This window comes from Patagioenas fasciata, chromosome 3 (genome assembly GCF_037038585.1).
Source record: "Patagioenas fasciata isolate bPatFas1 chromosome 3, bPatFas1.hap1, whole genome shotgun sequence".
Taxonomy (NCBI): Eukaryota; Metazoa; Chordata; class Aves; order Columbiformes; family Columbidae; genus Patagioenas; species Patagioenas fasciata.
The window spans coordinates 97268833-97288472 of NC_092522.1; the positions used below are offsets into that span (position 1 = coordinate 97268833).

The following is a 19640-nucleotide window of genomic DNA, read 5'->3' on the forward strand; positions in this document are numbered from 1 at the left end:
TCGTTTTCAGTCTATCCCTTCTTCCACATCTTTGTGTTAATCTCAAAGCATCAGTGTTCAGCATCAAATAGCTCTAGCTTTTTTGATGACTGGTATTTCTGAACAAATAACACTGTGCTTCATTTCTGGTTCAAAAGAAGATCTTCTTGGTAGTATTTGGAAAAAAAAGGCTGCCTTTATACAAACACATCCTTCATTAAACCTCTTTTTGTTTATATGCCTATAAAAATGTGAAGATGGCTGCTGAGACCTCTAAGTAGATATGCAAGATAGCCTCATCGGTTTCTCTTGAGGTTTTGCATCTATATCACATTGATTGTATAGTTAAGATTTGCAAAAGATTTTTATTTTGAATATATACCGTAACTCACATAGCAAGATACTGAAAGATATTACCCATGTGTGAGTAACAAATAACAGTATTAAGACCCATCACCAATGTAGGCCTCCCAGTAGCTTTTGGAGTTTGACGTTATCATATGCTATATATGACGCTCTCCATATTTTTTCTTTTTGTCCAAAAGAGGAAAATGCAACTAGGACATTTTTAGTATCTTTTAATTACTTTAAATTTCTGTGCTTTGTTTTTCTACAAATACATCAGACAAGTCCACTTAATATTTGGAGTCTGTCTGATAGGTTTTAAGTCTTTGTACTTTCAACAAGTTATTCCTTCATTTTAAGTTGTTTGGATATTTTTAAAACAGTGTCACCCTTCTGTGATAGATGTGAACAGGTATCCCTGATGCCATTAAGAAAAACAAATTAAGTATGAAAAACAAACATTTTCAACATCAGTAAATTTAGGAACACTTAACCTCTGTAAAAATAAACTCTAGAACAGCTGATGGAAACCTGAATACATAATGAAGAGTGAACCTGTTAACAAGGAGCAGCAAGAGCAAGTCTGCTCCACAATGCGCACCACAAACCAGGATCCAAGGATAACCCCAGTGCAGGCACTGCCATCACTTAGCAAGTCATAGCCCTGCGGCATCTAAACAGGGTGGGTAGAGCAGAGGCTGGTAACAGGTACCTCACAAGCCCCAGGAATCACAAACAATGGACCGGGTCCAGGATCTATCTGTGGAAGCAAGTTAGAAGCAGCAGGAGACAGAACTGAAGTATGATGCGATGAATGCAAATGCTGGCAGGAGCTCTTTGAGCATGACGGGCGGGCCAGGCGAGAGTAATGAGTCCAATTCAATATGAATTTAACATCAGTACTCTTCGATGAACTCTTAACAACACTGAATATCAATGTCCACCAGATCACGTTTTTCTAGCCCTTATATAGTCTATACCCAAAGGCCATGCGGCAGGCGCAGGCTACAAATGGTTACACTTGCTGTCACTCTCCCCCCCGCCCCCACTATGGTGATTAGCTGTAGGGCACTATTCACATACTGTTCTTGTGCAGCGGCGACACCCCTCCTGCAGCCTGGATCGAGGGCAGAGCAGCTTCTGTTTACTTCCCTTCTGTCTTTGGTGCCTCAGGGAAAACCTTCTGTGTAGCACAGCCACATCAAGCTCTGGTTTGTTTACAGCACACAGTCAGAAACTCTCCACACAGAACCAGAGACAAAGCTCCAACGAACATTCAAGAGATGCATCCCAAGAGAAAAATTATCTATAGTGTGGGTTGAAGTCCGTGCTTTAGACATGGCCGAAGGCAGGACTGGAAACAGGCACATCCACAGAATAACTCAGGCTAGACCTGAGTGCTTACTGTTGAGTAGGGTTGAGCTGAAATAGCTCATTGGACAATAGACAGGGTGTGTGGGAAGGTCCCAGGTAAGGTTACTCAGGGCAATTACGGCCTATTAGTGTTTTAAGGGCCCTGATACCTACTTATTCTTGCAGGGTCACTTGAAATTATAAAATTATTATTCCTGCTGCACAAAGGAAGGCAATTGGGTTCAGCTGGTTTGTTCATACACCCTTTCTGCATTTAATACACCTGCTTACATTTCCATTCATATAGTTCCTATTTCAATAGGGCAAGGCTATACTGTCAGCACATCTCCAGCACCAAACAGAGCTGGGTTGGTCTGGATGTGTGGCTCAGGGCATCCATCAGTGAAACCTGCATGCGGGCTTTGGCTTTTTCTGCTTGGGGATCCTGACTGTCATTGGCATCCTGTGTCAATGCAGCTTGCCTGTCAGATGTACAATGTAATCCCACGGAGAGAGATGAGCTGAACACTTGGCAGTTTACAGCTGAAGAGCCACGGACTTTCTCCAAGTTAAAACTCTTTCAGAGTATTTAAGCCAATTAAACAGTTTAAGATGAGATTACATAAATCTCTTTCAGTTTGGAACAACTGGTCACATAAAGGTTTACACTTCATGAAGTAAATAATTAAAAAAAAAAATTGTTTCAGATTTTTAAATACTTCAACTTCTTACACAGAAAAGACCTTGAATAAAAGAAAAAACATCAACCAAGTATGTAGAAAAACATAGTTGAGAAAGGGAAATGTTGGTTAAATTCACTAAGGCCACACCTGGATTGTCTCACTTTTTCATAACTGCATTTATGCAAAGTAAGGAGAAATGTTACTCAGGCTGACACCTCTCTTATACAACATGATAACTTGTGTTGCTTAGAAAGCAACAAAATTACATCATTTGTTCTTAAGTATGAGACTTGAATGCTTTATGTCTATATACATTTTACAGAATGGTCCACAGTAAGGTAGAGGTGTTGTGAAGACAACCTTTGCATATATATTGTTACTGGTTTGGATACTACTTCAATTTTTAAAACCTTTTTTTTTTTTTTTTCCCCTCCCAGCAGTAATTCATTAAGATTACATTGAGTACAATTTTAAAGAATTTGCTTGTCATCTGATCTAAGAATAGACAGATTCCTCTCATGTCTTGAAATAATATTTTCTCAAGTAAGGAGTTCTGGTCAAAATAAAAAATATTCTTAGATATCCTTTTATTAATTGTGGTCATTCTATCTGCCTTTGTGTTCTCAAACTTCATATTCTACTATGCCTATAAAACAAAAGTTGGTATAAACTGTATGTAAATGAAACTTTGCATTTTGCTTTTACTTTTGAAGTGAAGGAATATTCAATGAGGCTTCATCCGTTATATTTCTGAAAAGGACTATTTCTTTGTTGTCTTTTATCTCCAGTTATACTTACCTGAGAACTTCACAATGTCTCCATTTGCTAAAATAGCACAATTTTTTTAAACCAAGTAAGTTATGTCAGCAATGCTGGTGGACAACTAAATATCTTTGCCGATTTTTTTAACATGCATGTACTCAGGTTCTTAGGCTCTTCTCAATGTTTTTGTGATCTTGCAGAATAATCTGTTTCTTGTGTATCATCAATGTGTCTGTAGAAAATGTTATTGTCAAACATAAAGACCATGCAGTTTGCAAGAGTCACAGGTTTTCCTAAGCAGTCATGTTTTGTTTTGTTTTGTTTTGTTTTGTTTTGTTTTGTTTTCAAATGTATTTTAAGAACACTGATTTTTATACAGGATAAAACACACTATAGAGTTAGAAGGAGTAGAATAGGCTCACAATCAGTTTTAAGATTCTCTTTGTACTTCAGAATTTGGTGACATGATTTATGTAAATTGTTTAGGAATTAAGACCCTAAGATATGATTTATTAAGTAACTATTTAAATATTATGTTTTACTACTGATTATATTTGGATGTGTTGTATTGATGTTAACCTTAAAAGCATAAACTGAAAAAATATTTATATTAACATACTTTGATGCTGAAAGTAGCTTGTAGCCAATTAGTGACTTTTATCTGATGTTCAAAGAAGGTTCTCACTATCCATTTCAAATGTGTAGTTGAGATTAGCTGCATACTGAAAAAAAAAAAAAAAAGGTCTTCTCTGTAGATGTCCAGCTTTTTTTGTGTTTGAATACTCAGAAAATACAGTCTCTCAGTAGCTTCACAGAGTCTTTGAATCTCTCTGAAATATTTAAAAAATACTGTCCATATATTGCCTTTGTCCTCTGAGGACATTAGTTCTTAAATTTCCCTAGCAACTGTTTTCAAGAAGTTCTGGGACGTGCCCTTTGTCAGGTGCAATTACCAGTTTAATGGCACTCCATGTTATGGCACATAACCAGAAGAGCTAGCAATTCTCTACAGTACACAAAAAGCGATTACCTTTATTTTTACTACATGTGCATTTGATTGACCAAAATTGTACAAAAACATGAATGCTTTTCCAAGTTTTAACATGATTCATAGGAGAGAAGTGCTATTCTCCTTGCTTTTTCTGAGATGTACAGAATTACTAAAACTGCAGTTAACATTTAGATGAAAAATAAAATCAGTTTTTCATATCTTGAAATGGTTTATTTTTCAGTGGCTAGATAGCAAAATCAGAAGGGAAAAAAGTGATCTTGAAGGAATGGTAAGAGAGATGCATAGAAATTAAAGTCTTAGTTGTGTATGTCAACAATATTGCAAGTTTGTCAGGAAAAACAAACAAACAAACAAAAACAAAACAAAACAAACAAACAAAAACAAACAAACAAACAACAAAAAACCCCAAACAATGAACTATCTGTATGTAATGTGTTAACAGGATTTTCAAGGGAAATAGAACAGAAAGTTTGATATCTTTCTAAATCATTCTGCAAGTACCGTTAGCTAGCACAATTTGTAAATCAGTCTGTGATTTTCACAAATATTTTCATCAGTTATGAGAAAGATATTCTCAGTGCTTAATAACTCAGAAGAGGCTGAGTGGCATGTAATTGCTTCTTTGTCAACTGAAGTAATTTAGTTGTAATAACAGCCTCCAGCATAAAATCAGCACCTTTATCAGAACAGGGATTTTTTTTCCCCATTTCCTTATTCTCCTAAATGAAGAATTCATATACATCTAGCATGCCCACAGGTAAACAATAGCATAATAACTGAAACCGGACAGTTTTCTGCTAAACAAGTATAACCTGCATATCTCTACTGTACAACATTAGTTTAGACATTTGGGATTAATTGTCTAAATTGGAACTAAATCTTTTAATCTATGGAGCATTGCAATATAGATTAATACATTAAGAAAAAACTGTACTCATTGAAGTCCTAAAATAATGAAGGTTAGTGGCATGACATCAGAAATGAAGTTCAGTTTCTGATGCCTCTGTTGAGAATTTCTTAGTTTTAGATTAGATCAGATTTTTTTTTTTTTCTAAATGAAGATACAAAATAAATTACCTTTTCTCGCATCCTTTCTCATATTGACAAAATCATTATGCTTCCTGTCAGACTTGGAATGGGAGAATGGTTTTTACTCCTTTTTCAACTTTTCTACACACAAACTGTTTTTGTCACTACTCCTTAACACAGTTAAATCTCCAATGTTCATCTAATGTCCCATATTCCTCTAGCTTTCATTTTTTCATCATCTTCTCAGGACTCCCCAGGTGTTGTATCCTTTCACATAGTTAAGTCAAAACATGACCACAGAATTAACCTTTAGATCATGTGTCATTTTGCTTTTGAATTGCTCAAAGGGTTTACCTTGCCTGATACATAATATTCTTTGTTCTTTTTTGGAAATAGTCCTCAGTTGACAGCTTTCCTCTGTATTTGTGTTCTTTTATCTTATTTCCTACCTTCCCATCAGGATTTTTGGTCTGAATGACTAACTTATGGTACTGTTGCAGCTGTCAATGGTTATCGTCCATTTCATCCCCACAGGACTATTTTCTTGAGACTGAATACAGGATATCCAGTATTGCATTAGATACTGGCATTTAGGGAACTGAGTTTTACCCTAAATGCTCAATTTTAAAGTATATATCTGCAGTCAGAAGCCTACAAGTAGTTGACTCATTTTCCTGCTGAGTGCCACACCCCATTTTCTACCCCAAAAAGAAAAGATCAAAGGAGACGGATAAGAACAGTTCACAAGATATTGTAGTTGCACCTGTTACAGCCATGTCTTAAAATGATAGTACTATCCAGTTCAGTAAGATGCATTTGCCACCTTAAATTCAAGAGGAAAACAGAGCCATCTTCACTAAAAGATAGTAAGAATTTCACAGATCTTAGATATAATGAGTAAATGAGGATGATTGCATTCCATTATTTTCCTTGGAATTGCATGTGCTTTATTTTAACCTTTTATCTATTAGAAGTACACAGCAAGTCAAGGGAGGTGAAAGAATCTGTTTCAAAGAGTTTTTCTTTTATGTGCTGCAGCTTACCCATGGCTTGTGGCCAGATGATTTACTTCTAGAAGAAATTCTGCACTACTCTCCAGTTGTCTACGCAGAATAACAGAACAGATGCCAACGCTTTTCCATATATCTTCGTCAAAAGACACCTACCACAATCAGGGACTTGACTGTGGAAATTGATCTGAAGCGGAAAACATAAAGAAAGCAGAATATCAGAATTAGATCAGAAAGGTTGCAAATATTGCTATTACGTTATCAGCACTTCAAAGAAAATGTAAAAAATTAAAATAACTTAGACAAGAATTTATACCTTGGCCAGTTCTGAATGTCTGTATTCCTCACTGGTGTCACAGCACACTCTTAGCAGCACTCAGCAGCTGCTGCTAGCAGATAGATAGCTTTTTAGTTTACTGAATTACCTGAACTCTCCCTGACCTCTGCTTGTGTCTCCATCTTTTCATCCAGATATCTTGAAGTTTTATGAAAAATGCAGAGCATATTTAGAGACAGGAAAAAACCTTAATGGGAGCCACCTTGTCATATTTATGTGTGGAAGAGAACCTCAGTGATACTATGGGCTTCTCCAGTGAAGGTCTTTTATATCTAGTAGATTCACAAAATATGGCTTTTGAGAGCTGACTGTCTTGGTTCATGTGATTGTATGAAAGGGCATGTATGTGTTGTGTAGATAAGAGGCCAAATATTTTCTGCAGTTCAAAGAATTCAGGGGAATTTCAGCATTCATTTTGGTTTTATCTTCTTCTGTGAGTGAGGCTGACAGAAAGCCCAGCAAGCTTTGCACGGAGCTGACTTGTGACAAGTACTGAACGTATGATTTACCTCCATATTCCTGTGTCTAGAAATATGTTTTTCTGTTAAAAATCAAAGCAACGCCTATTGCAGATTACAAATTTACATTTCGCTATGCTTCCTACCTTTGCTCCTAATTATTCAGTTCCCTCTCATCTGTATTTTGCTGCATGAAACTTTCTTCAGTGACTTGATTGTCCTCCTCTTTTGTATTACACAGAGAAAGAGAAATATGCAGTACCACAGTACTGAAACTTTTCTGTAGAGCATAGGTCCATATCTACTGTTATGCTTAATGGTTTGTAAATTAGTGTTTTTGTGTTTTTCATATGTAGTGATACTTTGCCATTCTTTTTCAAAGCAGACAGTGAGTGAAATGAAAGAAAATTATTAACACAACAAAATTTGCCTGAATATAACAATTTTTTATAATGGTAGAATGCTCCAGGATTATGTATTCCCTCAGTAGGAAAACTTTCTGTTTTCCTGATTGTCATGCTTCCAACATTGTCAAAATGAACTGTCTTGTAACCAGTGAAGTAGAAAAAATCATGACATAAAGGATGTTTATCAGTATATTTGTGTACTCAGTAAATGCACCTTGGCCAGTGGGGTCAGCATTTAGAATGTAACAACCTCATAGTCCTTTTTCATTACAAATATGTCTCTATGATTTGAACACATCAGCACTTTTTATTATTATTAATCTAAAATTTCAGGAGAAACATGTTCTGTTCGCATGAATGAGTGTCTAGACAGACCCTGTTGGAATGGTGGAGCCTGTGAAGAGGACACAAATGGCGTCAAATGCATCTGCCCCTCTGGTGAGCATGTATAGATTTTATACAGTTGCTGGTTTGGCGTAGTCTGTGAGTTCTACATTTGTTACTCAGGTGCTATAAAGTCTTGTATGATGAAAACATTTTGCTTACATTTTGAAAAATAGCTATTTATTTAGACTAATAGAAAGGAAAATTTTCTCAATGACTGTTCATAACAACTTACCTGCGACCTGATTTAATAAATAATAGATTACGAAGTACTTGTAGTACTGGAATATACGTTCCTTAAAAAAAAAAAAAAAAAAAAAAAAAAAAAAGGTGCAGGTTTTAGGCAGCAAAACATGTAGAAATTGAGCAAACATCCAAAATCACAGTCTTTGGAATCCTGTTCTGCTGGCCACATTACTCACACCTAAAGAAACTGAAGACTGCTCTAAAGTATGTATGACCTCTACCTGGTTGCCTGAGCATGGGCATTTTGTGCCACCTGAAGTGTATTTAAGTATCCAAGATATTGTATGAGGCTGGAGGATATGGTACAGGATATAAGGGATATGCAAGATGGGTCAGGCCAAGTGGCAACTGAACTAAGCACAAAGTGTAAAAAGACTCAGCAAAATAAAGGGCGAAAGAAATATGATGTTGAAGATTTTGCTTTGCTAGTTATATATACATTGTATAACCTGGGATTTCTATGTTTCTGTATGTTGACTAAGAAAACATAGAAAAGAGTTGGTTAGAACTTCCCAATCTTAGAAATCCCTTGACCAGGATCAGCAGGCTTTCTCCATTTTTTATAATCATTGTGACCAAAGGAGACTGGGGTAGACACTTAGAAAATGGTAAGTTCATTCACTAACATGGATAAGAAATTACTGATAAATTCTAAAATGGTTTTTGACATGTGCATTTGCAAGCTCAGTGTTACTATGCAAAATAAGGTCAGAAGAATGACTTTTATATACCCATGGTCTAAGAAGGCTTATAGTACCAGGATATTTGGAAGAGAGACTGATAATGATCAGTAAAACCTGGAAATGTAAGAGTACTGAAACACAAGTGTCCAACCATCCCTCTCAAGCAAAACAACTGATTTAAAGAGGACTTTAATGTACTTAATATCAAGAGATCCTTAAATGCTTTAAGGGTGGTATCTTGATCAGTTGGGAACTGAAGACAGTACTAAGTTACATCTTCAAAGGTAAGACGATGCTTTTGTGTTTGTTGCTTCATTGGGACAAATCTAGGCACAGGTTCAAGTGTTTTACTGAATAAGAGCTGTAGCTAAACATTAACACAAACATTATCTCCTTGGTTCCTCTGAGTTGGAGGTTCTCATATTCAATGCACTGCTTTGCTATCTCATGTTTAACCCCCATCCGTGTTCACTAACACTTTTACATTCAGCAGATTTTGGACAGAAACATCCTGAACCTCTTTTGCACAGCAGAATGTGTTAGTGATAGTAAAGAAAATTGTTGTGACATTGTCTTAGTAGGTTGTTTGTGCTTGTAACCCGCAGTAAACCAGAGGTTATCTGTATAAATTATTATTTATTTCTGAAAAGAGTTAAGGCTTTCTCTATAACTATTTACAGCTACCTTATTAATATAATGGCAAGATGGATTAGAAAGGAGAGAAACTGTGTGGTGATGTACATACCTAACAAAGAGCTGAAAAGAGCAGAAGTTTAATATAAATACGATATGGATCCCCTTTCTGCCCTTGGGTAAATTAATTAATATCCCAGTTCATATTCTCTAGGTGAAAGTGCAGATAAACAAATGTAACCATCTCACAAAGATATTGCAATGATTACACAGATAATGCCTGTAAATTGCCTGAAAACAAAAGTCACTACATTACTGGTTACTTTTACTGCTAGCTTGGTTCTAACAAGAGTATCAGTTCACAAGACAGTTAATTCAAGCTAATCCTTAAGTGAAAAACGATTTATGCCTTGATTTATGGCATTGACAACCAGTGTCATATTGGATTTCTGAAAAAAAAAAAAAAACAAAGTTTTGTTTATCAGAGGATCTGTAGTTGCTGGCTTTTAGCAAGTAACAGTAAATAAATAAATAAGAAGATCTTGGAATAAATCACGTGTATTCAGTAACAAAATACAACAGAGCACAGAGAATTAGGGTATGCCCTAATGATCAAATTCTTGTAAATGAAAATACTTGTATCTGCAACTGTTTGACTAGACCACCAATAACTTGTTTTTCACTGACTGTTTTTCTTTGTAATACATTTTTATTCATTAGATAGGTGGCTGTTATCTTTCCACTTCTCTGCTTTGCCTGCTGTTGTCTGAAATAGTCTCTGGCTGCATCCTATTTTTAGGTGCATGGTTATGTCTTCCCAGATTACCCCTTTCAATATTATCAAATATGCTACAAAAAATGAATATAAATAACTTTATATGCAGTCGAGATTTTATTTCTATTTTTATTTAAAAGGAATTGTAACTTTGTTTTATTGGATACAGCTTAAGATGCCTTTGCTGGGAAAAAAATATATCAGTAACATCTCAGCCATGTCAAAAGTGAGCAGCACTTTTTTTTAACTTTGACTAAAAAATTAAAAGGTGACAGTTAGGAGTGATATGCATTAAAATTTAATGAGTGTTTTTCTTCAAATTATACCATAACAGAGTGCCATTTATTTGGGATATGATAGCATAAGTTATCTTGACATACAATTTAGAAGGAAAAGGATGAATTTGCTTTTTTTTTTTCCCCTTCAGAAACTCTCGATGCTAGGCTAAGATAAATCCGGAAAGACTCCTAAAGAGTTTTGTATTAGCAGTGGATGAAGATAGCTTAATGAATGATCTTGGTATGGCTTAATAGAGAAGAGATGCTGCATAAATAATAAACATACATGTTTTGAAAGGAAAATGTGTTTTATATCTTCTTTTACCTTATACAGTTTCTTTATGCAAAGTGGATGTATAAGTAGGAATTTTTACTATTAAGATATATATTTTTTTTCAAAAGCTCGTGTGGTTACACATGATATATAGTGCTCTATCTGGAAATGCATAACTGCTCCAATGAGAATGCAAACATGATGGATGAAAGACTGGATTCTTCACTGTGCTGTGTGGCATATACATTTGATTTGATCTGAAGACAGCAAGTTAATTAGCCTGGCTAACAAGCAAGGTTCATTAACCTGACAAGAAAGCTATGCTAATAGCTATGCTGTTCCTGGTACTGAAGCAAGCTCTTTCAGATATTGTATCTTTTTTTTTAAAGTACTATATTTACAAAGTGCAGAGCTACTAACATAATTGATGTCTGGAGTTGAGAGATTTCCATTGTCAGAGATTTATAGACTGAACAAATTGCTTTTGATTAAGACTTGTGGTCTTCCATTTTTATTTTATTTCAAGAAGAGTCTGAAGTGGGAAATGGCTGTAGAAGGAACAAGGGACTTCTGCTTTGCTGGGACAATCCTGCAACAGACAAAACTCCAGTCTGCCATTCTTATGTTTGTATGAATTTTCCAAGACAGTCTCTCATAAATGCAAGTGTGAAGACCTCAGTACTTTCTCCACTGGAAATTCCAAAGCTGTTGTTTTTTTTCCATCACCAATAGTCACTGTGTTGACAGAAACCAAGGCATACTATCATTGCACACTTCTGTAATTAGTCTATAGAAAATACTAAACACTTACTGTTGAATGCAGTAAAATGAGAATTTTTTACAATACTGATGCTCTTCAATGTATTAAGTATATTTATATTACGTTTCAAAAAGATAGATGTATTTGAATTTAGCACAGCACCTACACCTTTCCACAGGAGCCCAGATACTTTGTTTTTAATTTTGAGAAATGTTGATTTTTTGTAAGTATTATATTTCTTATTTTTGAATGATTTATGATACTGCTATCTCATTTTTAATTACTCTATAGAGTATTAGTGAAAAACTTATTTACATCAGTCATAAATTCAATAGGATACTTCAGTAGGAACCTTCCAAAAGAAAATCTAATTTCTGAAAAGTTTGTGCTATATATGGGCATTAAAACAACAACAAATAATATCAGAGTAATTTTTATTTATCTAAAAAAAAAAATATGGGTTTTTAATAGCTTTAGAATAGTAATATACACATCACAAAAAATTAAATATAATTCATCACATCAAAAATAAATAAGCTACACTGATAGATTTAAAACATTACAGTTATGAATAACTTAAAATTGTTCAAATATGCTGCTTATTTTTAAAGATCAAATTCTGTCCTCTCTATGGCAAAATTTGCCTGTTACTGAAATTTGAAGTTTTCACTGCTTTCACTGAATTCTTACTTTACTGATTCACATTTCATTTCTCATTTGTGAAGAAAACATTCTCTCTAAAATATGAGTAGGTGTGTTTTCTCTACCCAAATGCCAGGAAAATAGTTAGGTGATCCTCAATATTAATCCTTCTGATGGTTTAGGAGATCAGCCTAGCTTGGATTCATTGATGCACTAAAATGTTCTACAGTCACTACAGTAAAACAAATAGGGAAATACCACTTTAATTCATGCCAATTTATCTAGTATGTCTTTTGTCAAATCATGTTTTAACCCTCATACAAAAAGACAAAATCCAATTTATTCCTAATCCCATCTCAAAAAAACAAACAATCATCTCCAAAGAAATTATCAAAGTTTTTCAAAATATAAATACAAGGAAGGACATGTGTTCTCTTCAGTTACATACATTCGACCTCATTCTTTTAATCTGATAAATAATAACTAAGTGCAAAGAGAAAAATTAGCACATCAGTCTTCATATCTGTTCTCTCTTGTTGAAACCAGGCAAACTCATAATTCTACCTATGTGAACATAGAATAGTAAACTATGAGGAACATCCTTAGCAACAAGTTTATCTATTTATGATGTCACAACAACAAGTATTAGTATTTTGCAATTTATAGTAAGGAATATATAGTGATGTATTATATAAAATCTATTAATTATTTTCCACTGAGCATCCTATAAACACATTCAATATATTCTTAGAAGAACTTTGGGGGATATAAGAAAAATTTTAAAAGTGAAGAAAAACACATTTGAAAAAAATGCATGTTTTTTCAATATGTCTATATTTCTCTATCTTCAGAGTATTTTTATGGCTGTAATAAACCAAAATTTAAATAAAAAATGTAATGATGTAGAAATTCCTAGTCCAAGATCTTCAATAATTTGTAATTAATATTTACATATTTTTAAAGTGGAATGTAGCTGGAATTAAGTGCTGAAATATTTAAATGTATTGATAAGAATTAAATCCTGATGAATAGAGAAGTGCATAAAAACTTGAAAATAGTTATTACTTCTGGAAAACTTTACATTTGGGAAGAATGTTCTGGATTCCTTTTTCATCTACCTATCCAGTGTCAAAAATGCAACTGATGTAGTAGGGTTAAACATGACAGCAAACCTTTTTTTTTTTTTTTCTCAGAAAGAAAACCCACACCTTAGAAACTAAGAGAACACCAGTAAGGAAATAGTTCATCTATGAAAGGGGAAAGGAAGGATGGCCTGAAGGCTAAAGCAATGAACTTTTATTTAGGAAATCTGTTGCAAGTTCTATCTTGCTCTAAAGTGAATTTTTACACAATATATTTAATATCACGAGTTAGTCAAAGAATTGGTTCTGCTAATATGAACTGCAGAACTATGCTGATGGCAAAAAGTTTTGAGTCATTGAAGAAGGAGGAGGAGGATGTACTTCAGGCATCAGAGCGGACATTCCCTTGCAACCTGTAGATGCAGCCCATGGTGAGGCTGGATCTCCAGCTACAGCCCAAGGAGATCAACAGTGGAGCAGATACCCATCTGCAGCCAGCCCATGGAGGGCCCCACACTGGTGGATGCCTGAAGTAGGTTGTGACCCCATGGAAAGCCCACACTGGAGCAAGCTCTTAACAGTTTCAGGGGCATGTGGAGAGGAAGCCCATGCAGGAGCATCTTTTTCCTGAAGGACTGCAGCCCTAGCTAGAACACATGCTAGGTGAGATTTATCCTAAAGTACTGCAGCCTGTGGGAAACACCTACACCAGAGCAGGGGCACTGTGAGAGGGAAGGAGCAGCAGAGAGGAGTTGTTATGGACTGACTGCAATCCTCCATTCCCCTCTGCTGTTTGGTGAGTGATAAAACAACTGTGTGGGAGTCTGGAAACCATCCAGTGTGAAACCACCACACGAACAAAGACCAGTCTTGGGGATCTGCAGATTTAATAAAAAGAGAATTAAAAGTAGGAACCTTTAGTATTTTAACCTCCTCAACAATGTCTTCCACACAAGGACAAATTCTGTAGCAAGGAAACTCTAAAATATTTAAATTCAAATTAACCAGTGATACAATTAACATGAGGAATTCTGTTTAAGATTCTTGAAATATTGTGAAAGTACCATAATAATGAGCCTTATAAACAGGGTGGAATGGCCCCATACAAACCTTCTGCTCAGTACTTTGACTAAGGTAAGTGCTGTGTCTGTGGCAGACAAGCTTGGAAGCTGGCACTGGAAAAACAAGTAATTCTGAAGAGTATGAAATCTATATAGCAAAAAGTCTTTCACCAGAGCGGAAAAAACCTCCAGCCGGAACTAAAAGTACTAAGGAAAACATGATAGGCACTAGCAGTATGTCTCTTTCCATCACTCACTGTCACCATGTGATCTTTTCCATCAGTAACATGAAGATTAATAGGTATTAATTAATTCGTATTCCAAATTCAGTACAATAAAAATACAACATAATGCCATCTTCATCAACAGAAGGAATGATAGAGGAAATTTCAGTTATGATAGATATGCAGCTACTATATGACATCTGATTTAATATGTGATATTGGAGCTAATACAGTATTCGCTCAACACAGTGAATTCTTCATATGGTCTGTCAAGAAAACTGAAGGGTAGAAGACTGATGAGGAAATCCTAAAGGACAGTATTTGAACCTATGTTATGCTCCAAGATTTGTTAAGACTAATGTGTCTGCAAAACTTTTTAGTTATCAGTGAATCAGCATTTTTCTCCAACAGCATCCTTACAGGTAAACTGAGGGAGTGTGGTCTGGACGATCGGGTAGTGAGGTGAACTGCAAACTGGCTGAAGGAAAGAAGCCAGAGAGTCGTGGTCAATGGGGAGGAGTCTAGTTGGAGGCCTGTATCTAGTGGAGTGCCTCAAAGGTCAATACTGGGGTCGGCATTATTCAATATATTCAGTGTAAAGTGTAGAGTCTTTCATCTGGGTAGGAACAACCCCAGGTTCCAGTACAAGTTGGGGAATGACCTATTAGAGAGCAGTGTAAGGGAAAGGAACCTGGGAGTCCTGGTGGGCAGCAGGATGACTGTGAGTCAGCACTGTGCCCTTGTGGCCAGGAAGGCAAATGGCATCCTGGGTTCTATTAGAAGAGGGGTGGTTAGTAGGTCGAGAGAGGTTCTCCTTCCCCTCTACTCTGCCCTGGTGAGACCACATCTGGAATATTGTGTCCAGTTCTGGGCCCCTCAGTTCACGAAGGACAGGGAACTGCTGGAGAGAGTCCAGTGCAGGACAACCAAGATGATTAAGGGAGTGGAGCATCTCCCTTATGAGGAAAGGCTGAGGGAGCTGAGTCTCCTTTAGTTTGGAGAAGAGGAGACTGAGGTGTGACCTTATTAATGTCTACAAATATACCAAGGGTGAGTGTCACAAGGATGGAGCCAGGTTCCTCTCGGTGACGACCAATGGTAGGACAAGGGGTAACGGGTTCAGACTGGAACACAAGAGGTTCCACTTAAATTTGAGAAGAAATTTCTTCTCAGTGAGGGTAACAGAACACTGGAACAGGCTGCCCAGGGGGTTGTGGAGTCTCCTACTCTGGAGACATTCAAAACCCGCCTGGACACATTCCTGTGTAACCTCATCTTGGTGTTCCTGCTTCGGCAGGGGGATTGGACTGGAGGATCTTTTGAGGTCCCTTCCAATCCCTGACACTCTGTGATTCTGTGATTTTGTGAAAAAAAGTGCCAGTGGAGTGTACTAAATCTGTTCTTGTTCCAAGCAATAACATGTACGCTTTCAAAACCCATAGAAGCCTGGTAGCTTCATCATACATTCTCCTTCTTTTATGTGACTAAGTCTTCAGATTGTTATTTGTCCCTCATATTTTTTTCTTATTTTGACAATTTATAGTTCTCATTGAAACAGTCTTTTTTTTTTTTTTAAGCTTTTTTATATTCATTTCTTCAACATGTTTTCTGAAGATGTACTACTTGCTGCTCTTACCATTATTCTCTCGGTGGTATTTATCACTTCTTTTGTTTAATGATAATTAACATTTGAAACCTCTTATTTGTTGCAAGTATTTTCATACAGACTAATTAAACTTCCATTTCTTGCAGGCAGACTAGTTAGCAAGCATTTTTTTTCACTTTGCCACCTGAGTATTTGTGTTCCTTTTCTGATTAACCTGGTACTTACTTTGTTTACTTGAGTGGGGTTTTTTTAATATTTATTTATTTATTTATTTTTATAGATGACATCTGTTAGTTGATCTTTTCAGTTCCCAAGTTACATTCATACATAATAAATAATTTAAGCATTTCAAATTTTGAAGGACTGTTTATGCATGTTTTCTTCTTTCTTTAGTTCACTCTAGGTAAAACATTGTCTAGAATACCATGATAGCCTTTTATGGAGAGAGTGACTAACTGTTTTACTTACCTTTCTCTTTTGATCTTTCAGCTAGATGAATGTAGGAGTGAAATGGAAGTTTTCATTTCTGTATGTTTCAGTATAGATGAATATGTCATTTGACTATTTCATACAGATGAATAGTCATTGCTGTGCATCTGAAAGGTTCTTAATGTAGCATGTTGTTCTGAGAAAAATAAAATCATGAATGACTTGAGGAAGATTAATTTATTAAAATAACATAAAGACTAAGCAGCCTCTAAATAAATTTATAGCAACAAAAAGATTTCTAATCTAGCTGTTTCCGTGGCAACATCCCTTCTCGGAGCTTCAAAACTCATTTCTGCATTATTCCCGTGCTACCCATCCCTTTCATTGTATGCTATTTCAGTGGATAGATATTTTTATTTTATCCATATTAAAAAGTCAGGTGAAAAACAAGATAGAAGATAATTCTTTCTTTGTATTATAATAGTGTCTGTGATGCCTGATTTATATTAGGGACAATTATACAATGTGTTTTTATTTTACAGTAGCATAGGCAATAATCTGATCCAGAGAGTTCAGTAGGTTTTGGTTTTTTTTAAGTGCAAACATCATTGTTGTGAACAAAATAGGAAATAGTTGGATATAAGTATTGCTTTCCCTATTTTATATTTGTAGAGATAACGAATACAGATGGGATGAACATTCTACCAGAGGTACCAGCCTCTTGTATCAGAGCTGAAACTGAGAGATTTTAGATTTAGAAAACTGAGTTTTAGACAGCTGAAGGTAGATTAGATGAGATGAGATTGAGATTGAGATTGAGATTGAGATTGAGATTGAGATTGAGATTGAGATTGAGATTGAGATTGAGATGAATCCCAGCTGAGGTGATTTTATTTGTAACTAGAGACACTGCATGAAAAGTGGATAGAGATTCTCCTTAGCCTTATTCTGATATACTTTCTTCCATCTTTACAACTGAATTTTGGGGCTTTTTTTTTTTTTTTTTTTATTCACACAGTTTTCTGTTATTCTGATTATACCTTTCAGGTTCTAAAAAGTGTTCATCTATTTTATTAAAGCACATTTTTTTGCTTTAATCCACTGACTGGATCTGAAAAGGACAAGTGGAAAATGTGTACGTATTGTGAATCCTCAAAGAAATAACATGAAGGAACTTATGTGCAGAAGGCAGAATTGCAGTCCCTATATGACAGTGAAAATAAGCTGTAATAAGACACCATTAAAAAGTTCAATAAAATGAAACCTTGCGAAAGCTGTCACACAATTTTATTAAGTTCAGCATAATTGGCAGTCCTCTTTCAAGGATAACTCAGGACTGAAAATGTAAAGCTGTTGTCTGAATTGCTGAAAAACACCAACAGTGTTTGAGGCAAAGTGCACACTATCTGCTCATGCTATGGTTCTCGTGATTGAAAATGAAAATGTAAACTAATTAATAGTATGATTTTGCTGCAGCCAAATTACAGTCTAGGCTGCTCACATTATTCCTCAGTTGTTGCATCCAGCCTTAATATGCAGTCCTCAAAGTCAGGTACTCAGGCCAAACACAATCACAAAGGCCTTAGACCAGATTCACAGGGTTAACTTTAATGACAATAAAATGATACTAATGTAATTAGCTATAAAACAAAGGCTGTTAGTGATCAATTTGTCATAGCTGTTTCTTAAGAAAAGAGCACCTGAGAACCTCACTGGGTTTTAATACAACTTTATGTATCCAAACTAGGGGCAGACCTACCCGCGCTACTAGTTATACTCAACTTTAATGATCATCTACATTATTAAATTGGGATCGCTTTAAAAGGTTAATTTATTTTTCACAAAAGATTTCATATTCTTTTTTTGCCCCTACATCTCTAGGTGGACTAAAAGCCACCTTCTCAAACAGTGACAGTTCTTTTATACAGTCCTGGAATACACATCATTAGGTATAGAAATGCAAAAATATCTACTTTTCTTTGCTAGATCAATTCTAGGAACAGCAATCCCTTTAGTAATCTCCAAAGTGTCAATATGAATCATTCAAATAAAGTAGCCACAAAAAATATTGTGACTGACTGACTAACTGACTATGATCATGTTAACTCAGCTACTAGACATTTTAGTGATGGCTTCTTCTAGTGCTTTGGGTTTGGTGAGGTGTTTTTGTTGTTTTGTTTGTTTGTTTGTTTGTTTGTTTGTTTAAGTTTGTTGGTTGTTTTGCTGGTTGGTTTTTTCCTTTTTTTTTCCTCTCATAATGCTCATTACCAACATCTCTTACTAGGATCTACAGTAAAGGCAGAAAAAAAAACCAAAACCAAAACCAACCAACAAAAAAAAAAAAAAAACCCAACACATAAATTCATCTATACCCTTTACCATGAATAAAAGGAGATTTGGGATTGGGAAGGGTGGGAGCTTTCACTGTCCATTTGCAATCTTTGAACTTCATACTGAGAACTTAGTTCTTTACACACAGACATTACCAAAGTCACCCAGGAACCAGGGGTGTCTGCCTGAAAGTAAAATTCTATTCTGGTCTCTCTAATTAGATAGTGCTGGCATCTATTTATCTTGGCAGAATATGGAAGCCTAAACCGTCATTTTTGTAATCAGCATGTTACTTAGGGAAGGTATTATTTATAAAATAAATTTTAAAATAAAGATTTATAAAATCTTAAATACTTGTCCTTGTATATTATATCTTTTAGAATTCGCCATTAGTGGAGGCTTAAGTCTTCAACATGCATCAGTTTTTTTCTCATTGTTATGTTTGTGTTATACTTTATTTCAGTCCAAGAGATTTTCAATTCCTTTTTCAAAAACATCCTAATCTTTTACCATTGCATATTTCATCATCTTAGTCTGTCACATGTATTAGTCAGCTGTTAGCAACATCAGTTCTTCTATTTTAGAAACTCTTCTTTGTGGAAAAAAGCATATTTAGATTTCATAATGAATTTCACTTGCCTTGTATACAGCTCAAATCAAAAATGAAACTCAAGCAAAAGACTTCCTTATTCCTTCCTCCCTCCTTTCCACTCTGAGTCAAAACTTTTACAGTATAGTATCTACATTCTTAAATATTGTAGTCAAAGGATGTGGCTTGATGAAGACTGAGCCATAACTTCCACCAAAAATGTACTCATTCAGCTCTTTTTTGGTAGCCCTATAATTTCTAACTCTAT

General features: G+C 35.4%; 1 protein-coding gene across 1 annotated transcript in view; it reads left to right on the plus strand.

The window, feature by feature from the left end:
* The window catches only part of EYS (eyes shut homolog), an 870143-nt gene that overhangs the window by 206203 nt on the left and 644300 nt on the right, over positions 1–19640 (plus strand). Inside the window, exon 14 of the mRNA XM_065834576.2 lies at positions 7709–7813. Within this exon, the coding sequence (XP_065690648.2) occupies positions 7709–7813 (105 nt within the window). The remainder of the gene's footprint in view (positions 1–7708; positions 7814–19640) is intronic.